This window comes from Eurosta solidaginis, chromosome 3 (genome assembly GCF_040869045.1).
Source record: "Eurosta solidaginis isolate ZX-2024a chromosome 3, ASM4086904v1, whole genome shotgun sequence".
In the NCBI taxonomy this organism is placed as follows: domain Eukaryota; kingdom Metazoa; phylum Arthropoda; class Insecta; order Diptera; family Tephritidae; genus Eurosta; species Eurosta solidaginis.
The window spans coordinates 67364301-67388396 of NC_090321.1; the positions used below are offsets into that span (position 1 = coordinate 67364301).

At 38.1% G+C, this 24096-nt stretch overlaps 1 protein-coding gene and 1 long non-coding RNA gene across 3 annotated transcripts in view; one reads left to right on the forward strand and one right to left on the reverse strand.

The window, feature by feature from the left end:
- The window catches only part of LOC137246421 (uncharacterized), a 59153-nt gene extending 57301 nt beyond the window's left edge, over positions 1–1852 (reverse strand). Inside the window, exon 1 of the long non-coding RNA XR_010951475.1 lies at positions 1636–1852. This is a non-coding gene — a long non-coding RNA (uncharacterized lncRNA). The remainder of the gene's footprint in view (positions 1–1635) is intronic.
- Positions 1–23795, forward strand: part of bs (blistered) — a 126316-nt gene extending 102521 nt beyond the window's left edge. The window contains exons 3-5 of one of the 2 annotated variants that reach the window (XR_010950663.1): positions 17300–17702; positions 17789–23019; positions 23126–23795. Coding sequence is in view for 1 of the 2 variants with exons in the window: in XM_067772134.1 (XP_067628235.1) it covers positions 17300–17702; positions 17789–17991 (606 nt within the window). In the remaining variant the exon portion in view is untranslated. Of the gene's footprint in view, positions 1–17299; positions 17703–17788 lie in introns of both variants that reach the window. The other variant, XM_067772134.1, reaches the window with a different exon arrangement.
- Positions 23796–24096: the final 301 nt, after the last annotated feature.

The following is a 24096-nucleotide window of genomic DNA, read 5'->3' on the forward strand; positions in this document are numbered from 1 at the left end:
GGGTCGCTTTTTCAAATAGACTTGATTATTTGCATAAAAAGTGTGCACTCAAAAGATAACACTGGTCAACAGTGAAACATTTTCCACTTTTTTTAGTCGTTTTAAGTCAATTTAAGGGTGCTGATTACGAAATATTGATTTGTTTCTTTCTAACAGCTCTAGTTTTTAATTTTCGTATAGGTGTTAAATTCTTACAAAAATGAGAAAGTTTCACATACTTAATTTTAATGATTTACCGCGTATCAGCACAAAATTGCCTTTCATAAGACTTTCTTGCCTGTGGGTCTTGTTCAAGATCCCGACAAAGACTCCAGCAGTAATCGGCCATCATATGCGTGTCCCATCTTCCTTGGTATCGCTCTTCCATAACACGAATATCCTGGTGAAACCTTTCACCCTGCTCTTCACCATAATCTCCAAGATTTTTAGGAAACCGATTTAAATGGCTATGCAAATCATGAATCTTAATTATAAGAAAACACAATAAATACTCTTTAGTCAAAGCCGATACGAACGAACAGTAATTGAAAAGTGCAAAAGCGAAAGACGCAAATTTCAATTTCATTTTCAGTTTAAACTATTTGTTTTTGTATTTGGTGTTTAATTTAACGAAAGTTTAAGAACAAAAACAAAATAATGTCGATCACTTTCGCTGAGTCCTTCTATTGACATTATTGTAGGTTTTTTTAAATGTTCGTTAAATGAAACAACAAATACAAAAACCAATAGTTTAAAATGAAAGAACAAAGGCAAATAATAAATGAAGTAATAAAATTGAGGTTTGGTTTTGTAAATTGTTGCATTTTTTGTTTTTGCACTTTTCTACTCCTGTGGGATAAGTTTTCGGGTAGTCGAAAATATCTCGAAAACTAGAGCTGTTACAAAAAAACTAAAATCAGCACACAAAATTATATCGTATGTGATAAAAATTTCCTTGGAATTTTGAAAAGTGGAAATTTGTTCCGCAGTGTAATTTAAAAAGTTATTAATAATATATATATTAAAGAAACATTACAAAGTTTACAAACAGCGATGGTTACTAGGACATGTTTCTGAATTTCACTTCTTCATCAACTAGCTTCTCGGGAGCTGAGTATTGAACTCGAAATCTCTAACATTCATACTTTATAATAGTGTAAAGGCAGATGCCTTTATCCACTTAGCCATATGAATGCCCCGCTGCTCGCTTTGCAATTAGTCTCTAAGTGTTGCCTTTTTGTTGCTATTCCTTTATTCACCATTTAGGTACATACTTATTCTATATGCTTTTTAACCTTAATTGTGTGGAATAGTTATAGGCGCGCTCCAAGAGCTTAGTAAGAAGACGTGAAATTCAGAATCATGTCCTAGTAACCATCGCCGTTTGTAAACTTCGTAATTTTTCTCTAATAACAATAACAAAAACAATTTTATAAATCAATATAGGCATGCCTCGCTAATTAATACAGATATTTATAATATAAATATCTAATTGCAAACCCAAAACCAATAATAAAATAAAATAAAAATTTAAGATTTTTTTTGTTGTTGAAAATACTAGGATGACTAGCGCACTTCGGGCTGTAACAGTGAATAAATTTGTTCAAGTAGCCTTAAATAAAAAAAATCAATAATTTAATTAAAATTCCAACTTACCTACATTAAGATTTTTATTGAACTTTTTTTTTTTTGTTTTTTTTTTTTTTTTGAAGTCGCAGCTTAGTTTAATTTACTTTATTTAAAAGTCACTTTAAGTCTTAACACCAACGTCACTTAGCCACTTAAGAACTTTGAAAATATTTTCCCATAACCAACACTAACAAAAAAGTGCCGGCGTAAAACTGACTCGTTAAACGGCTACTGATTGGCACGATCGTCGATGACACAGTGGAACTTAGTAACTGAGTAAGCCACATGCAACACTCACATCAATGGGCCGCGAGAGAGATCATGAAGACAAGAAAGAGCTCGCAAAAAATGAGAAATTGGAGACTTTTCAACGCATTTGACTCTTTTTTTTCCTGTTGAAAGAGCAGGGCAACAAAGCTGTGTTTGTATAAAGTTGGTATTGTGCGCATTCAAGCCTTAAGTCTACTCTTAAGCTTACACTCTGGGGCGTGTCTTATATTGTCATATTCACCTGTGTACATATGTATTTAATTTTTGTTTATCTTCTTCTGATATTTTTTTCCTATTGCTTGCTGCTATTAAAACATTTTTTTTATCGGTTTTAGGGTTGAGCTTAGTTTGACGGCATGACAAATTTTATTTGACAGTTGAGCTGACCGACTTACTACTGTGACACCTACTACTTACATGCATACATAAATATGTCGGTAATGTGTATAAATGCCAAATGTTCAATATATTGATATGACTTGACTTGGAACTTGGTAATACTTACATACATATGTACATACAAACAAACTTACTTGCATGAATACAATAATATGTATGGATGTGCATGAAGATATTCGTTAAATAGAAAAAATGTGGAAAAAAAGCAACAAACGGAACGGAAGCAAAAATAAACTAAAAAAATGAAGTGGAAAAGAATTTGCTATTTTTAAGTGATATGTGGAAATACTTACATAGATAGGCTGAGAGCTAATATGGCAGCAGTTACAAGTATTAGTGACCATTTTGTACAGTTGCTGACAAAGTTAAGGAGTTAATATTATATATCATTTTGTTGTTTCTTAAACTACTTAATACGTATTATTTCGTTCAAATTGGAAGAATTCAAAATGGCATCGTTTGTAGAAAGTCAATAAACTCATAAGTATTTACATGGCTTATGAGCTAATGCATAAAGTCACATATTTAGAAGGTTTGAACTTCTATAGAAAGATGTTGTTTGGCAATTTTTTTATATTTTTCCATGCAATAATTTATTATTGTTATTACTTTACCAAAGTTGTGTTAAATTGAGTGTTTTGAAATAACTGTTAATTATTTTAAATTCAAATATAAACAACGAGCTGGACCCGTGCGCATCTTGCGCAACCAATATAAAAGTCTCTTATCTAATATCAACAGAAATCAGCTGTTCTATGAACTTACAGTTTGCGCTGCCATCTAGTGTATAATAGAAACTACCGCCAATCAATTAAAACTTACAGCGTGCGCTGCCATCTAGCGTACAATAGCAACTGCCGGAAATGCAGTGCAAATATTCACAATAGTGCCATAGTACAAATAGATTTCCTTGTGTGCTCACAATTGTTTAGTTTTAACAAATTATTTTAATAAAATATAGCTAAACAAACGCATTACGACCAAAATTGCCCAAAGCTCGCTAAAAGCCCGAATCTCCATCTTTACAACCAACCAAAACTTTACCTTTAGGTTTGTATTCCAAATAAGAGCGAAAAAGGGACCCGTAGGTACATAAAAACAGCAATTAGAAATAATATATGTGACCCGGCCTATGAAAAGGTGGCTTATGACTCAAAAAAGAAATTTCGAGAAACAGCTGTTAACAGCTGTCCTTTTTTTTTGAGTCTTAAGCCACCTTTTCATAAGCCGGGTCACATATATGATTTTTCCATGCAATAATTTATTATTGTTTTTACTTTACCAAAGTTTTGTTAAATTGAGTGATTTGAAATAACTGTTAATTAACTTAAATACAAATATAAACAATCAGACTGTAGGGGTGGGAGTGAGAAGTACAAATGCCGATACGTTCCTTATAACACAAACTTTATAAATGAATGGATTTTTATTTTTTATTTTTACCAAAATATTCCAAATAGCTATTATTCTTATTTTCTGTGTAGATACAACTTTTATTGTCTGAGCAAAAAGACAAAATCCGAAAATAACTGTTATTTTCCAAGCCAAATAAAAGATTTGTTAAATAACTTTTATTTCTTGAGCAAAATAAAAAACTTAATAAATAAATGTTGTTTTCTAAGCGAAATAAAAAACTTAATAAATAATTGTTCCGTTCTGATCAAAATTGAAAACTTCAAAAATAACTGTTATTTCCTGAGCGAAAAAAAATTCGAGAAATAGCCGCTAGTACATGAGCAAAATAAAGAACTCGAAAAGTTACTGTTATTTCCTGAATGAAATAAAAATTCGGAAAGTAGTTAACTGTTATTTCCGAGCGACCTGAAATAAGCCCCAAAAAATAAACGTTATTTTCCTAGCGAAGTGAAAAGCTCGGAAAACAACTGCTATTTTCTGCACGAAAATATAGGTGAAAAAACCCTGTTATTTTCATTTAGTTTGTGAGCGGCTTCAGGCTCGCTAATTTTTTAATCGGAAGTCATTTTATAATAAGTCCCAGCCGAGGCATGAAATTTTTATATAAAATATATAGCGGATCTGGCAGATGTTTTTTCTGTCCGAATTTTGAGCCTAGTGTATTTACAAAATTTATTGCATACCCCTCTCCCTATCCCTCTCATATTCATTCACTGTCACACACCACCCTCTCCTTCTCCTTCCTTCCTTTTCTTTCGTTTCCACTTTGTCTTCCTCCGCCTTCCCATTTCATTTCTACTGCCAGTGTCACTCCCACCGCCATTCCCACTCTCACTTCTACTCGCAATGCCTCATTCTCACCCTCTATTTCTTCTCAGAGATATACAGTATAAACATCGGATTTGTATGAGTAGTGCCACACTCCCTCCTACATTACCTCACATTTCTTTGGAGGCGTTGAACATTAACCACATCCTTTTTTTTACCAATTTTCAGTGCTTTAGGATAAGTACTTCCAGAGATAAGTTACCTCTACCTCCAAATACGGAATACTTTCGCAACCGTAGTGTTTTTTTGTTTTTTTTGTTTTATTCGTTACACATATCTTCATATCTGCTTAAACCTCATAAAAATAAATAAATGTAAGGCGCGATAACCTCCGAAGAGATCTAAGGCCGAGCTTCTTTTCCAATTTGCGTCGTGCTCCTGTTGTTGTTGTTGTTGTTGTAGCGATAAGGTTGCTCCCCGAAGGCTTTGGGGAGTGTCATCGGTGTGATGGTCCTTTGCCGGATACAAATCCGGTACGCTACGGTACCATGGCACCATTAAGGTGCTATCCCGACCATCTCGGGAACGATTTATGTGGCCACATTAAACCTTCATGCCATTCCCTCCCTCCCTACCCCCAAATTCCATGAGGAGCTTGGGGTCGCCAGTGCCTCGTCTGTTAGTGAAACAGGATTCGCCGCGGATAGGTGAGGTTGACATATATAATGCGCTGGCAACCTGAAGGGTTGCGCTACAGAGCCCCTTGAATATGGTACTTTAGTCGCCTCTTACGACAGGCATACCTACCGCGGGTATATTCTGATCCCCTAACCCGCTGGGGGGCGTCGTGCTCCTCTTGATTTTCTCTACAAATTGGCCGGACGGGACCTATATGTTTTATGCCGGCTCCGAACGGCATCTGCAGGGCAGATGAGTTTTCACTGAGAGCTTTTCATGGCAGAAATACACACGTAGCGCTTGCCAAACACTGCCGAGGGGCGACCCCGCTTAGAAAAATTTTCTTCTAATTGAAAAACCTTATTTCTAAAATTTTGATGTTGCTTTGCCCGGGGTGTGAACCCAGGGCATACGGTGTGGTAGGCGGAGCACGCTACCATCACACCAAGGTGGCCGCCAAACCTCATACAGTTCAATATTATACCTCCTTCCAAACTCGCATTCGGCATCACTGGCAGGCCCATAAATCTTTCTCTTCTCATCTTTTGTCGACACAGTTCATAATTCCGAGCCAGACATCCGCACAAGTAAGATGAGTGGCTTGTAGAGCGTAACTTGTTCGCCGACGGAAGACTATTGGCTGCTCAGTTCAAATCAGAACTTGTTGGAAGGAGCTATTTTCCGTTTGATTATCAAACTGACATTGTTGTTGTCGTTGTAGCGATAAGGAAACTCCCCGAAGGTTTTGGGGAGTGTTATCGATGTTGATGGTCCTTTGCCGGACTTAAATCCGATACGTCCCGGGCACCATTAAGGTACAAATCCGACCATCTCGGAAGCCTATGAAATATGCAGCCGCATTTCTTTGTTAAATTGTCCTAGTAAACAGGTTTAAGAGTCAAGTGGAGTAATCATCAGCTTTATTCTGACCTAGTAGAATCCAAGATACTAGCGATATGCCTGCCGTCGAACACATCGGGATCAATTTGGTTTCGTGTTCGCCGATCATAAGGAACAAAATTAGAGAAGACGAAGTCAATCAACCTCAGATGCTGCATAGTGGGCGCTAAGTTTTCCGCCATTAGGACCAAAGACCACTTCCTCGCGTAAAATTCGGCATACTTGATTTAATGTCATGAAAGATTTCTTTGTAAAAATAGAAAGATTTATTATCCACGTGAGACGCTTCACCTGCTGATTCGTAGGTTCGGATAAATGTTATAAATAAAAATCTTGCTTTGATGCGGATAGCTATGCAACGCTTGTTGACAGCTGTGAATGTTAGCGCTTAGCGGTGAGATCTCTTTCCCACTATGATAGACATCCATTCCGACAGCTGTACATCGGCGATGTCAGCCTTTGCTTTCAGGAGGATATCAACAAGCCGAGAGATACTGACCTCTTTGGAAGGGTCCAGGTATTCAAACCACATGTCTTCAAATCATAATTCCTAAAACGTTCGCCGTTATCTGTAACAGTTTCAGCTAAGTATAAAAAATCACCCGGCCGCTACCGCTCCGCCAACTAAAGAACTTTTGCGAATAACTCTACACTTATTTGGGTTTCGGGTGCTTTCTGTCTGATCCTACTGCGAGTACGCAATCTTTAACAATTATAATTATCAGCAGATATTTCAGAGTTTTTGGATTTATTCACTCGATACCTCTTTGTTTGGGAGGCCTATGTAAGTTGCACACCCGAGAGGCTTATTTTTATGCGATAACTAAAGTTAGCTTATAAGTTGAGCAATTTAAAGAATAACAGTTCTGACTGAGCTTGAGACCGTCCATTTTTGCTTTGGTATGACAGTTCTTAATTTCGCATTTATTTTTATTACTTCCTTTATATTAGGTCGGTTGAATGTTTGTCCGCTTTTCACACAAATCTCACAATCGATTTTTAAGTTACTTCTCATTGAGCTACAAACGTAAAACTTTACACATAGGTTAGAGCACCGTGACAATGCAACAAAAGGAAAAAATCCGTTAGGTGGCGCACGGATCGAAATAATTAGATAGGTAGGTTGAACTGGCCGGTCCATGAGGACCTCACATAGACTGATTGAGTCCGTAGTGTTACCAGAAGTTTGTTTTAACGACCAAACTGAAAAACCCTATCAAAAAGCAGGACCTATGTTATAAAATAACTCCGTCCTCTTGGCAAATACTAGAATCTTCCTAGGACTTAAGCCACTTGCTGCTTTTAGATCTGACAGCTGTATCACTCCTAATAGCTGGAGTCTTAGCCTGGCAAGTGCAGGGCACGAGCACAGAACGTGCTCGATCGTTTCCTCCTCCAACCCGCACTTCCTACACCTGCTATCACTGACCAAGCCTAATTTAAAGGCATGTGACGCCAGAAGGCAGTGTCCAGTCAGAATACCCGTCATGAGTCTACAGTCCTCTCTTTTTAATGATAGAAGCAACTGTGTTAGTCTAAGGTTGTAAGACCTACACATAATCTTCGACACTTTACAGCCCCGCGCTTGAACCCACGCCTTTTCTGCTTGGTCGATCATGTGCACCTCTCGCCTTCGCTTAATCTCGCCCAATCTAATTGGGACGTCTACGGAGCAAGCTTCAAGGGATGCGCCCTTTTTAGCTAATTCGTCCGCTTTTTCATTCCCATCTATTCCCATATGCCCTGGGACCCAATATAGATGTATGCTTCTCCCTGTCCCGATTCTCTCCAGAGACTGCTTACACTCTAACACGCATTTAGATGCTGTGCTATGCGAGATTATTGCCTTAATTGCTGCTTGACTGTCAATATAAAAGTTAACACGGTTGCAGCTTAAGCTATTCTCTTCCAGGGTTTCTACTGCTTTGGTTACGGCTAATATTTCCGCTTGGAAAACGCTACAGTAATCCGGCAGCCTGTAGGATCTGCTTAATTCCGGATCAGCGCAGTATACCGCAGACCCTACTCCTTCCACTATTTTGGAACCATCGGTGTACACATGTATCGCCTCGTCCGCCATTTGCGCACCCTTGCGCCAACCGTCCACCTCTATTGTGGCCTTAAGATCTCCCTCAAAAAGCAGGTAGGGAATCATGTAGTAATAAGATAAGAATTAGATAAGAATTTGAAAATTTTCAAACCAGCTTTTAAGTAACTTCTCGTTGAGCTAGAGACTTGAAATTTCAAACTTCATTTAGAGGTCGATGACAGCGATGACACGATACAAAAAGATTCGCTAAGGGGCGCACGGGATGAGATATTTAGAAAAATCGTACGTAACGGAGGGAATTTTGGGATTGATTTTTATGTAAGCTTGGCGTTTTGAAATCGATTTTAAAGTAACTTCTCATTGAGCTACAAACATGAAACCTCAGACACAGGTTAAGACACCGTAACAAAGGAACAAAAGGAGAAAAAAATTCCGTTAGGCTGCGCACGGATCGAAAAAATTAGATAATTTGGAAATTTGAAACCAGGTTTTAAGTAACTTCTCAATGAGCTAGAGGCTAAAAATTTAGAGCTTAATTCAGAGGTCGATGACAGCCGATGACACAATACAAAAAGTTTCGCTAGGGGGCGCACGGACTGAGATATTTAGAAAAATCAAACGGTAAGAAGGGAATTTTGGGATTGATTTTTATGTAAGTTCTCATTGAGCTACAAGCGTAAAACTTAACAGATATGTTAAGAAACCGAGAAAATGTAAAAAGGAGAAAAAAAATTCCGTTAGATGGCGCACGGATCGAAATATTTAAATAAGTATTTGGAAGTTTGGAGTTTTGAGATCGATTTTTAAGTAACTCTCATTGAGCTACAAACATGAAACTTCACAGATATATTAAGACGCCGTGACAAAGGGACAAAAGGAGAAAATATAAATAAAATAAAAAAATTTGAAGCACTTCCTTTATATAAATGGACAAAAATCAGCGAAAAATGTCTCCTTATACAAAGACATTCTTGCTAAACTTTGATTTTTAAATTTTGACATAGAAATTGCAAAAATATTTATGAGAAGTAAAAATATAAAACTGGAACGCAATTGATTGACTAATAATATCGCCTTTCCTACAAACTTTCCAATCCAAGTAATGTGCGCTCCACTATTATATTTTTACTTCTCATAAATACATTTTTGCAATTTCTATGTCAAAATTTAATAAAATAATTTAAAAACAATTTTTAAGTTAAATGGTTTTATTGAAAACAATACTTACATGAAGTAATAATAATACGAAAAGCTAGAAAATAATTAGGTAGGTCATAAGTACTAGTCATCACACTCCTTATCAATCTAGGGCGTTGATCAGACAATTAAATAAAAGCGTTGGGCGCGTGAAATTTCTAAAAATGTGAGGCGTAGCATAACCTGATTAAGGTTCAGTTGGTCTTACTTAGGACTTTCAATAGAAATTTGACGCGTCCAACGCTATTATTTAATTGTCTGATCAACGCCCTAGATTGATAAGGAGTGTGATGACTAGTACTTAGGACCCACCTAATTATTTTCTAGCTTTTCGTATTATTAATACTTCATTATTAAGTATTCTTTTCAATAAAACCGTTTAACTTAACAAATTTTTTTAATTATTTTATTTTCAAGTTTTTAGTCTTTATTTAATTGCCTATTATTTCTCATTCTATTTAGTTCATTTAGTGACTAATTATTACAAGGACTCTTTCCTGACGATTTGTTACAACCTTAGTCCTCTATACATAATCCTTCCAAAGACTTTACTTGACTCTGCGCCACGTATGCTTGTCCCTCCTTCAACTCCAAAATATTTTGATGTCACTTCTACCTGACTGTATGCAATATTTGTTCCAAATATGAGCCAAATCGGACCACAAATACAATTTTTGTGAATATCTCGATCATTGCGCCACCTAGCGGCGATTTTTTTTCATACGTCGCTTTTTATTCTTGCATGTATTATGTATTCCAAATATGAGCCAAATCGGACCACAAATACGATTTTTGTGAATATATCGATCCTTGCGCCACCTACCGGCGATTTTTTCATAGGTTGCTTTCTATTCTTGTATGTATTATGTGTCCTAAATATGAGCCAAATCGGGCCACAAATACGATTTTTGTGAATATATCAATCCATGCGCCACCTAGCGGCGATTTTTTTATAGGTCGATTTCTATTCTTGTATGTATTATGTGTTCCAAATATGAGCCAAATCGGACCACAAATACGATTTTTTCGAATATATCGATCCTTGCGCCACCTAGCGGCGATTTTTTTCTTATTATTGCATTGTCATCGGGTTCTGAACTATATTCCAAGTTTCAAGCTTGTAGCTTATCGGGAAGTTACTTAAATTTCAATTACAACATTCGTTCACAACGGCCGCGCATGCGGCCGTGTATGCGGCCATGCGGCCGTGCGGCCTGCCTGTCAAGTCAAGCTAAATAAAACCGTTTAAAAATCAAAGTTTAGCAAGAATATGTCTTTATATAAGGAGACAGTTTTCGCTGATATTTGTCCATTTATATAAAGGCAGCGCTTAAAATTTTATTTTATTTTTACATATTTCTTAATCAATTTGCCGCAATACAAAATTAATTAATACAGTTTGAGAAAACTAAATCCCGCAACAAACTTTTATCTATTAATTACACGCACGCAAACGCGAACTACATAACAACAACAACAACAGCAAATAAAACAACAAACAACCAATGAATTTCGCTACGAATGCAATGGTTTTGGGTAGCTTATTGGATTTCGTGAATGGGCTGACAGTAATTGAGCTCATAAAGCTTAGATAATTCTAAGACAGTTTACACGGCATTGTCGGCCAGAAGCTGAATACTGGACATTTGAATTGTATATACACATGTTCATAGATCTTTGCACATTTGAAAAGCAAAGCGTGCCGCCGCCACCACCAACGACAACAAAACAACAACACAATGCATGAAGAGCAAAATGCCCAATAAGCTAAACGACTTCGAATTAAAGTCGATATCGACTCGATTTGGATATAATTTTTTTCACCGGTGGACCGGCAGAAACGACTCGTTGATGAACAACGAAAGAATCTTGTACAGTGTAGGATGGCTGTTTAAAGGATAATATGTCCTTCACCTCTCACTAATAATTTCCTACCCATATTAGATATTTAAGTTGAGGAAGCGACCATAGATATATCTCGTTCACATCACCTCGACCAAGCCGACTTTCCGCAAGCTGTTTAGTACATATTTCCTTCGGCGGTAGGGTTTGTATGTATGTACGCTCTGACCATGGTGAGCTGAAGAATTTTGTTCTTGGACTGGAAATGCGATCATGTTCCAAGGGGATATGTTCGGTAGTCTCCGCCTCCCTTTGAGGGGTCTTTGATGTATGGTATAACCCTTCAACAACAGCTCAAATTATCATATATGTAGCTTATTGTTCCACTGGTCTTCTTTTATCTCTGCTCACATGAGGGTTAAGCCTTTGCAAACTCTCCAGAATTGGCTCTTACTTCGCATGACGAGATCGCCTTAAAATACCTTGATTTTTGTGTCACGATGAGCTTTTTTTTTTTGCCTAATATTCATGTACCTGTAATTTTGTCACAACGACAGTAAGGTCACAGCTACGACGGCTTTGAAGACATCACCGCGACTGGACTTACTGATACTGCCAATCACATATTCAGTCACAACTGTCATTACAAAAACAATGGCTTCAAACATTCCATATGTATCTGTTCAAACTGTTCAACTGCTTTTAACTCCTCCTCATCGTTCGCCAACCACTCTCTTTAAACAGTGACTTTATCAACACGCCAATCTGGTGTTAGACTACATTCAGTCTAACCCCTTTACAACATACCTGGAATGGAAACAGGTTGACATAAATATCAAAGCTGTTTTTGAAGGAGAAGAAGGTTACTCTGTAATAAGCTTTGCAAACACCCTTAAGACTTTCTGGCTTTCTTCCTGTCCTGGCCATCATACCAACTTGACGTGAGTAGGATATACCTACCGTACATTAAAATAAAACGATTTCTGAACCAGTGTTTCGCATGTTTCTTCCAATTACCTCAAAGAATCACATCCCTCTGGTTTGGGGGCGTTTAACACCCTCGAGGTAGGCATGCTTGTCAAAGCAGTGCCCATATGCGTAATACTCCGCACCACGGTGTTTATCACGAATGCGTAAAAAGAGAGATGTGGCTCTGGAATGATAGGCTAAGGATTTCTCATAGATAGTTTGCTTCCCCGAGTCCACGGTGTTTTATCACGAACATATCCATACTGTTTAAACCTTTGAATGTGACGCTTTTGCTCTGTTGATTGCTTCCGTAACTGCTTTGATGTTAATTTCTCCGTACACGCAGCTGCCTGTCTGCTCGGTGTTTGGCTTTATTCGCCGTAGGGAGCCACATATATTTTCGTCCGAAGATGGTATTAGAAACCTTGTCGTTAGGCCTTAGGTGATTCTTTTGTCCGTGCTGGACCACCATTTCCCTGATTGTCCCATTGAGGTCCCTGATTCGGGGGTATATATCTCCGGTTTTACTAACACAGTTGCTTACGTTCTGTTGCTGTAGCTGTAGACGCAATAACACTCCTCGAAGTTTGGGGGAGTGTTGCGGATATGGGCAGTCCTTTGCCGATTAAAAATCCAGTACTCGCCTGTACTACCCTCTTCTGGTACTTGATTCACTGGCTCGGGAACGATTTTTTTGACCAATAAAACTTTCGGGTCTGTGGATTTTAGTCGCCTCTTGCCTCAGGCTTGCCTACCGCGGGAATATAGCAAGCCACATAATCTGCTGAGGTTCGTTCATAAGTCGATTCTGCCGCGCTGAGAAGAGGCATTCAGATGAATTCATGGTGTGTGGAAAAAGGCCTTCGTTTCAAGTTCGCCCAAGCGACTCCACCATAACGACGTCGAGACAACTCAGATTTATACACGTCCTAGTTCTAAAGCAAATTGGGTATATCCGTATACGCAAACATAAAAAACTATGAGTATACTAGAAACCGTAAAACAATAGTCGTATTAAGTGTATGCATAAACGTATTGTAAATTGTAATAGGTGCATGTTGCATGCACCTTCTCGATTTCACGAATATTGCGGCAAATGCGACAGAAATTGAAATTGAAACGAACATTCGGACGGACGTATGCATAGCAAGTTTAGGAAACCAACCAACCTTGTAAACAACAGCATTAGGTATAGAAACTTCTACATCTGCCGCCGTTGATATCAACCAAAGCAAATAGTCATAGGTTACCAACCAAACCGACCAACCCACAACCAACCAGCCAGCAAACAAAACTGATGACAAACCAAATGCGCTGCCAAAATGACCAACGAATAAGAAGCAGCAACAGAAGCAGCGCTCACAGCAACAGCACTAGCAGCAGCTTTAGTAACAAAGCTCGAAAGGGATCAGTTTTCATTGATCATGGCGCTTTTGCATTACGCCTGGTTGCGCTTCAATGAATACACTCACACATACATATATACATACATTCATACTATTACTTTGGATTCGTACAAATATGCAAATTGTATTACGCGTTTGCGATCTTTTAAATCTAACGCACAATTGTTCGCCTGCCAAACTCTACTGTACCCCAGAGTACGATATTTGTGTTGTATGGTTTTGCGTATTGTCTTTGGGTGATGACTTTTTCACTGCGTTTTTCTTCTTCTTTGTTAGCGATTTTTTGTTACTGTTGTCATTTGGGCGGGTGGTGACACGATTCAACAAAAGCTATTTACATATCCCATACATACGAGCAAGCTTTTGAATATTTGCTATTTTGACATGGCCGGCGGCGGCAACAGTTGACATTTGTACGGTTGGGCTTTAAAGTGGTGTATGTAAGTCTTAAGGGAAATTTGGGCTTGGTTTGTGAATTTAAATGTTGTTGTTGTGTTAACAGTACTTCCTCCCATTCAATAGGTGCGAACACTTTTCATCTAAGATCTTTAACGGGAGTTCAAGGCAACTAGCAGTTTCTACATGGTTGGACCATTGTCATCATAGTGCTTCCGCAAATGTTTCCTTATCCCTCTTGGAGGCGGGTCTAGATCAAGCAGTTGCTTGCTGGGATGTCTAACTTTGTGGCAATTCATCAAAACCTATCTTTTCAGCATTTCATGATGCCCTTTTATGTTGAGCTCTTTTTCCTCACTATGTAGATGATGGTCAGGGGTCATAAGAAGACATCCCGAGGCAGTGTGTGTTTGTTAGATCAGTCGATCAGACTGGTGACGCGTAGCACATGAGCGGCCGACCAATTGCTTTGTAAGTTGCTAGCAGCGTTTCTTTTTCCTTTCCCCAAGTGCTGGCGGCAGGCGACTTAAGGATTTTATTGCGGATTTGTACTTTAGTCGGTACTGAAAGTCGGTAGTATAAGGCCATCGATGTGAAGGTCCAATATTTCCGTCATCTGTTCTTCCATGTCGTAAAAAATGGCCATGGACTTGGTCGGTGATACTGGGGATATAGTTATTTATTTTGGAAACTAAATCGTCTATTGAAGGACCAGGTCCTGCTGCCATATTCCTGCAGTCCTCGACATAGAAAAAGATAATAGCAGCTGATGGTGTGTAAGGCAGCTTTGAGAAGTAGAAATTAAACAGAAGTAGGAATAGGACACCACTCTGTGGCGGCCCTGTTTAATTGTCTTGGGGTGTTGGGGTTTCACTCCTAAACTGGAAGGAAGCGGTGTGTCGTGGTTGGCTGTCCGTAATTGGTTCAGTCCGTAATTTATCTGGGTTTTTATGGCGTTTAGCGCACTTTGCGGAAGTTATGCTGATGGGTGGCTAAGCGAATTGAGGTAGCAGGACGGTTGCTAACGTCTTCGCTAATGGCTAAGAAGTGATATCAATCGATATGACTCGCTTTCGTTAGCTAGCTTTGCAGGCTTTTCGAGTGGGACTATTCTTGCCATTCCCCTTTATTCCGGAATGACAAAGAACTTCAACGAGGAGCTGAAAACGTGCGTCAAGTAGCTTACTTCCTCATCGCAAAAGTGATGAAGCTTTGACATAGCTATACCGTATGGGCCTATTGTCTTGGAGGACATGGCCTTTAGAATGGCTTTATTAACCTCTGGGGGTGACGGTTATGGGCGGCAAGTCGTGCTTCCGTTTCTGTGCGCGTCTGTTGGCACGACGTCTTGGCTTGTCTACTGAATAATGCGTCACAAATCGCCGGCAGAAAGCGCTCGCCCATTTCTTCGATTGTTATACGAGTTTTATCGCCATAAGCAATGGATATTTTTGCAATGTATTTTGTCGGGTTAGACAAGGATTTGGCAGCTGACCACAATTTACCGACACCCGTAGAGAGGTCACAGTTCTTAAGATGCTCTTACTTTTTGGCACGTTTGTGTTCATTTACCAGCCGCATAACATCCAAGCTGAGATTCCTGATATGAGTGTCTCTAGGCTCACGTTCTCTTGGTAAGGCGGCAGCTTGGGTCCGGGAATTTCGATTTAGATCGATGTAACTATCGACATTTAATGGTGCCAGAGAGCTGTTGATTATCTCAAACATACTAGCTTTATTACTTACAAGAATTTCCGTCAGATTTTGTTGGCCCAAAACGTTGGCTCTCGTATACTTTAGCATTATAGTCACTTTCCTCTCCGTCTCCCTTCACCATGCTTTTTAGTTCTCCCACTTACGACCTTTCTCTCTTCCGATGTCCAGGATTGCAGAAAAGACGACCCATATTTCTGGGCGCAGGGTTTTCGACAGTCTGGCAGAGGTTGGGAAGGTGGATCTTTCACACCTACTAAAGAGAAAGCAAGTGATTCGTTGAGGACCAATAAAAAGTAATTTGGTTGGAAGGAAAAGTATCGAAAATAAAATTGATTAAGCCATGTCCGTCCGCCCGTCCGTCTCTTCGTTCGTTAACACGATAACTTGAGGAAATATTGAGATGTCTTCACCAAATTCGGTACACGAGCTTATCTGGACCCAGAATAGATTGGTATTGAAAATTAGTGAAATTTTTTATATAAATAAGATTTTAGAAAACACAAAAAACCTAATTATTTAGTAAATAATACAGATAGAATGTTGAAATTTGATTGACTCTTGAAAAAAATTTGAAAACATTTTTGAAAATGGGTGTGGCACAATTTTACAAATACATATTATTAATCATAAATCAAAAACCGTTAAACCTATCATAACAAAATTCAGCAGAGAGCTTGCCTTTACTATAAGGAATGCTTTGAAAAAAATTAACGAAATCGGTTTAAGACCACGCCCACTTTTATATACAAGATTTTTAAAGGGGTCGTGGACGAATAAAATAAGCTATATCTTTGCAAAAAAGAGCGTTATATCAATTATATCTTTTCGCAAGTGAAATTATAACAACAAATAGGAAAACCTCAAATTTTTTAAAATGGTCGTGGCACCGCCCCTTTTTATGACTAAGCATGTCTATGTTTCGGGAGCCATGATTCGAAGAAAAATTAACATATCGTTATAAAATTGGGTACACAGATTTTCCCTATAGCAGGAAATATTTTTTTGTGAAAATAGACGGGATCGGCTAAGGACCACGCCTACTTTTATATAAAAGAAGTTTAAAAGGTCGTAGACTAGAATAAAAAGCTATAGCTTAACGAAAAATAGTATCTATTGTATCAATGATATTTCACTTACTAAGTTTTATTGTAAAAGGAAATTGGGAGACATTTTTTTTAATCGGCGATGCCACGTGTTATGTAGAAAAGTAATTTATCAAATGAACTTTACAATTGAAGCTCATGCTGTCGTAAGAGGCGAATAAAATACCAACTTGATTCAAGAGGTTGTGTACCGCAACCCTTTCGAGGTGTTGCCAGCGCAATACATAGCTTCTCCAACTCAATTGCCAACCTCACCTGCCCATGGCGAATCCTGTTTAATTAACAGCCGAGGCTCTGGCGACCTCGAACTCCTGATGGATCTAGGGGAGTGGGAGGTCATACCAAATCGTTCCCGAGATGGTCTGGCTAGTACCTTTTATGGTGCTTGTTACCGGACCGTATCGGATCTGCATCCGACAAAGGACCATCAACATCGATAACACCCAAGGCCTTAGGGGAGTGTCCTTATCGCTACAATAACAACACACCTACTTGTTAAGCAATGTTTGCAAACTTATTTAATAGATACTTATGTTTTTCTTATTTACTTTTTTCCTGCTCCTTTTTTTTCTCCTTTTCAGGAAGGCCGATCACCACTTTCGTCTTGCAATGAGTCGGACGACTCATCTGATGCAGAATCACCTGGACCCGCCTTACAAGCAGTCAAAGATAGTAATCTATCCGTGTCGACCACATTTGAAAGTGTTAAGCAACCGCAATCAATGAGTACTTCCATCCCCGCTGTGACTGCTGTGAAAAATATTAACTTCGCCGTCGCTGAAGATTTGTCATCATCCAGTTCACCAGGAGAAACGAAACTAAGCCAAAATTCAAATGTACAACAAGAAAAGAATGAAGCAACAACAGCAATGCCATCAACGGCTGAAGGTTTAACTTACACGACTTCATCTTTGTCTAGTCTGCCACAAGAAATGCTAATGAAGTTAATACAATCTGGTCACTTGCAATTGCATACAGAAGAAGGTGAGAATAAAATTGGAAATTGTTTCATTATATAATATGAAAAAGAAGACATACATTGTAAATTAACATTTTCGTTTACTTTGCAGATGGCAGTGGGCAGCAATATATATCAATACCGTTAACAACGAGTACCGTCGCTCCGACATCAAAACCAGCAAATGATAAGCACGCTAGAACAGAAAATACGGAGGCCAAAGATATGCGTATGAAGGATGGAAAATCAGAGCAACAATCTACGAAGGTTACGGCTGCGACATCTACTTTTCTAATAAAAGAAGAGATTGAATAGTTTTTTATTATAGACTTGACGCTTGTCCTGAAAAAGTATACCCTTTCCAGTTAAGACTCTTAAAGTAGCAGTACATATTCAGAATTTTTTGTATCCTTTTCGAAACGTTACAGTGCAAATTCGTTTTTTTTTTTTTAAGTTCACCTTGAGAAGTGTACATAAACCAAATCAGAACAATATACTTACTTCAATGGCGCTTAACCGTTCGGTTATGGCCGCCCAACAAGTTGTGCCAGCCTCTTTTTCGCTTTGCTAACACGCGCCAATACTAACAGGGCATAGCCAGCTCCGCCGCTGTGTTTTAATTCGCTAGACTATTTTGATATCTGCGTAAAGCTCGTACAGCTCATCATTAAATCTTCTTCGGCACTTAACGATAAAGACACTCCCCGAAGGCTTTGGGAAGTGTTATCGATATTGATGGTCCTTTGCCGGATATATGTAGATCCGGTACGTTCCTGCAACAAAGCACCGTTAAGTTACTAGCACGACCATCTCGGAAACGATTAATATGACCACATTAATCCTTCTAGGCCATCCCGCCTTTCCCACCCCCTGCCTGCTAAATATGCGTATGATACACTCATATTTGTAACAGGATTCCCCTCGTGTAGGTGAAGTTGGCAATTGGATTGCGAAAGCTTTGAAGTTATAAAGTTTTGTATTGCGCTTATCAAACCCTTGAATCTCAACGCGTAGAGGTCCGTAAATCTTTCTAAGTGCTTTTCTCTCGAACACTCGTATATCCGCCCCATGAGATGTTGTCATTTTCCATGCTTCTGCACCATATATCAGGCAAGATAGGTAACTTTTGGAGCATAATTTTATTTTGCCGAGCGAGAACTTTACTTTTCAATCGCCTACCCAGTCCAAAGTAGCACATGTTGGCAAAAGTGATTCTTCGGTGGATTTCAAAGGTCGTGTTGTTGTTTTTGTTAATGCTGGCTCCCAATTAAACGAAGTCTTTTTCGAAATTAAAGAAATCTCACGATAGAGGGCCACCCTGTCGGAAACCTGGTTAGTTTCGAACGGCTCGGAGAGGTCCTTCCCAATTCTGGCTGAGCTGATGGTGTATGCTCAACGTCATTTTGCACAGACGTAAAATTTTTGCAGGGAAACCAAATGCAGACATAGCAGCTTCTTTTTTTGATGTCGAAGTCGGCTTTAAAATCGACGAAGGTCGTGCTAATTTTTTCTCGGTGTTTTTCCAAGATTTGGCGGATAGCGAAAATTTGCTCGATGGTAGATTTACCAGGTTTAAAATCGCACTGAGAAAGTCGAATCAGCCGATTCACCGCGGGCTTCAATCTTTCACACAATACGCTCGACAGGACCTTATATGCGATACTAAGAAGGCTGATTCCGCGATAGTTGGCCCAGTTAGCAGGACCCCTACTAGTGGACTGTGCCCATATTTTGCTAAGCAGCTGATGCATGCGCCTTATCAACTCCTCGCTGCCGTGTTTGAATAGCTCCACAGTTAAGCTATGAGCTCTCGCCGCCTTGTTTTTTAATCTGATTATTGCTGTTCTGACTTCGTCATAATCGGGTGGGCGGATGATCATTCCATAATCATCAATTGCGGGCTCAGGTTCACCATCCCTGGGCGGTACATCGCTGTAGGAGGACAGGGAAGTGTTGCCTCCATAATATAAGTACTCTCTGCATATCGGTTACAAGGTCACCGTTTTAATTCTTACAGGAGTTTGTTCCGCACTTAAAATCTTTTGACTGTCGCCGAATTTTTTGGTAAAATTTGCGAGCGTCATTCTTAGTGGGTAGCAGTTCCTAGCTTCGCGCCTTTCTGCCACTGCTGTTTTCTTTCTGTGAAGGCGTCTGGCTTCCCTTTTCAAGTCGCGATACCGTCACACATTCTTCTTGTTGCGTTCGCTTTTAACGTAGCCCCTTAGGCAGCTTTATTGTTGTTATTGTTGTGGCAATGCTTCGCCCATCCAATAGGCGCGACCGATCACAAATTGTCATCAATATCCTCTAACGGGAGTCCAAGGAAACTTGCACTTTCAACGGGGGTGGACCATAGTGAGAGGGGTGTTTGAGGCGTTGGTTCCACATTGCAATTGAAGAGATGGTTGGTGTCATGTGGGGACACATTGCAAGCAGGACATTACAGTACGCAGATCGAAGTTGAGCTAGATTGACGCGCGTTCCTCTACGTAGAGTGCGTTCCTCTTCCTCGAGTTTTGGTTATTTGGTTTAAGAACTAGATTTTCCGGGAAATTCCCGGCATAGAGGTCCGATGTCTGTTGGATATCATTGAAGCAAACAGATTTTTTGCTTCATACGGCTATGTTCTCAGGTACCGTACTTCCTCATAATTTGCCGACGACATAGTGATCCGAGTCGATTTTAGGTCCTCGGATTGTGCGGACATCTAAAATATTGTCTATCACAACGTGGACGATCTGATAGTGAGTATTTTGATCGAGGGACAGCCATGTAGTTTGATGAATATTTGTATGCATGTACTTCGTGCTAGATATGTCCATGTTTCGAACAACCGCGGTATCGATCAGCGTCAGATCATTAGAAGAGGTTTCATTGTGAATGCTGAACTTTTTGGCTGTGGGTCCAAAACACCTTCTTTGCCCACCCTAACGTTAAAGTTGCCAAGCACGACTTTTATATCATGGCAGGGCCAGGGTTCGTATGTGCGCTCTAAGTATTCATAGAATGCATCTCACCTTATCGTACTTTTGCTCCGTCGGTGTGTGGGCACAGATGAATGATATAAAAAAATGTCGCTTCAATATGAATAGCGGATAGACGTTTGCACCAGGAATCCGACTTATGGAGGTCAGACGCCGCCGATAAGACTCTGCGCTACGATTACCATCCCAAATATATAGAGGATTCACAAAGTATGATAAGAATATATGAGTTTTTTTTACACCTCTTGGATCCCCTTATAATTGTCAAATTTCTGAGTTCGAAAAGGAAATTCTGAACTGGGACTTTTTGAGTTTTAACTGGAAAATTTAAAACAAAAAATCAGAAAAGATACTAAAATATTTTTAAAATATGAATTATCACTTCATGCTATGTGATTAGGTTTAAAAAAATTTTTTACTTCAATATGGAGCGGTGGCCGCAAAACATCATTTAAATGAACTCACTAAAATTATTTTCTCTTTTCATCTAAATAATTTACCACTTTACAATTAAACACACAATTAAATTAAAATTTCATACATTATGCTAAAAAAGTTAAGTTAGGGGATTCACTCAATACCGTTAGTGGCCACGTCATATGGTAAAATATAATATCATAAATTTTGTCGGGGTCATAATGGCCGCGTCACAATGAACTTTTTCATATAGGTGCGTTCAACGCAATCTTATACTATGTCTCCAAGGCCCCAAAATCAAGTTGATTTCGGAAGATTCTTAATTTCCGCCGAAATTAGCTCGAAATTAGTTAATTTCGTTATGCGAAAACTGTCAAACGAAATTAGATATTCTTCTTAGTTTCATCGAAATTGGACCCAAATTATGTGCAATTTACTGAGCGACTCTGTTGTCGCTTACAATTTACACAAAATAATCGATGGTCTGCCCGCACTAGCTGTCAAATTTCAAAAACATATGTTTATCTTGAACGATTTAATTCAGCTGTGGGGAAAAAAACGAAAACAAATGTGTTTTGAAATTATGCAAAAAAGAAGCATAATCGTGTAGACAGGAATGTTATTTACGAAATCATACTACCGAAATCTTGTACCGTGTAGACATATCATTACATGCCAACTTAATAAAAACGCACTGCGATTTTTCAACGCACGCAATTAAACGACTTTTTTTGCCCTAACCGAAATAAGCATGCGTTGCGACAATGTAAAACATGTATGCAAACGTCAAACCAAAATGTCACGCAGAACAAAAATTGGAAATCGAGTTAGCTTTTTACGCAGTAATTTCATTTTCGGTTGCTCGCATACAATTTATATATGCATGAGACATTTTTGACAAAAAATGACTTGCGTGCGTTTATATTAGGTTGGCCTGTTACTGTCATGCATCGCGACAATAACGCAAGATGTTGCGCATTGTGGATAAAACAAGTGTGATATCTTATCCGTCAACTGCCTGACAGAATGTTCAATATGGCGGCGCATAGGGCCAGCTATCTTCAGCGGTTGATAGAAGGAGATACAGAATTAGAAAGCGATAGTCAAATAAAAATCAGGTGATCCATTCTATTTGTAATTTTGACGTCTATGCAGAAGTTATCACACTTGTTTTATCCACAATGATGTTGCGTTTCTTAATATAAACAGCACTTCAGACTTATCAGATGAAACTTATATCGACTTGTTCATTCACATACAAAATTTTGTGAAGAACTTTTATAAACAGTCTCACTATACGAGAAAAATACATGTTAATATAGAAAATAATAATTTTCTATTTAATTTTGAATAATATATTTAAACTTTCTTTTTTTAAAATATATTTTTGATGACTGAAAATATTTTCAATTTTTTGATAATTAGCCATAAACAATCTAAAAATAATAAATTTTTAAATATAACAAAGTATATTTATTATTCCCATTTATTGTAAAATTCGAATAATAATAATTTTAATTTTTTGAAGTATTTAAAAATTTTCTCGACCAAAAGTTTATACAATGAAACAAAAAAATATTCAAATTAATAAAGTAAAAAGTATATATAAGGTTTATATTATTCTTAAATATCACTTTTTAATTTTGTACTTTATTTAATTGCATATTTTTTTGTTTTATCGTATAAACTTGTGTTCAAGAAAATTTTTAAATATAACAAAGTATATTTATTACAAGTAGATAACCCTACAGTTAACATATTTCGTCTTCTATTCTTTTGTTAAAATGCAGTTTTTATTTGTGAAAAACTTTGGAAAAGTACCAAGGACTGGGAAAAAGAATTTCTCCTGCAAAGTGTGGAAGCACTCATGGCCAAACAAATGTCTCATTCTTCTGCTTATGCTTTGCATGTGGCAAAAGTTGAAGATTGCCAACTTTTGTGTGTCAGGTGGTGCTAGTTTCGCCCGATCTGCCGATCACCATAAAAGTACGTGCAATCTACTTATCATGCATAAGATTGCGTCGAACGCGTCTACATATATGAAAAAGTTCATTGTGACGCTGCCATAAATTTATGACATTATAATAATATGACATGTTGTGACATTTTGTGAATCCCCTTTTTTTTAATATTGTACGAACAGCGAAAATTGCGTTCGATATGAAAAGTGTTAAGTGTTCCTAAATTACACAGGCCAACAAAATTTAACCAACATTCAGACCCAGAAACCAGACTATATAATTCCGAAGGTTTATGATATGCTGAAAATTTCAAAATGCGATATCTCAGCGAAAAAAAATGATATTTGAGCAAACTCAACGCCATTTGAAAGAAGAAGACTTGTATTTAAAGATGCCATCCTTTAATTTTGGCGAAAAAAAAACATCTGCAAGGTTAAATAACCTCAAATATGGGCAAAAACGATGTTTTTTGCACCTTTAGGTTAGGATATCTCGAAAACCAGAGCTGATAGAGCAATTTTGATACCAGATTTGGATACAGCACATCATAAACCTTCGGAAATATATAGTCTGGTTTCTGGGTCTGAGATGCTGTCGGCCTGTGTTATTGTCAATGATACCTTAAAAATGCAAAATTAAAACACAAAACAAGCAAGGAACTTGGAAATTAAAGTTATTGTTTCAAAAAAATTTTGTTACTTTCTTCTTGTGTTTTCAAGTCAAACTTAATAAATAATATTTATACATATAATACGTATATATACCCAACTAATTTATTTTCTAATCGCATTCGCCCTTTGTCGGATGTATTCGAATTTCAATCCGACCATCCTATGTCGCCTACAGTTTGAAAACGGTCAGCGGCTAACGCGAAAATAACAATAAAGGCGTTTTTTGTCGAATTTCGTCATTTATATTCATAGACTTTTTTTACCTGAAACTATGCGAATCAATCTCAAAATAACTTTCGAGAGAATTTAAGAATTTGATAAAATTTTCCGAAAACTTTGAACTTTTTAAAGTATTGTAAGAATTCTGGGAAATTCCTGATAATTATA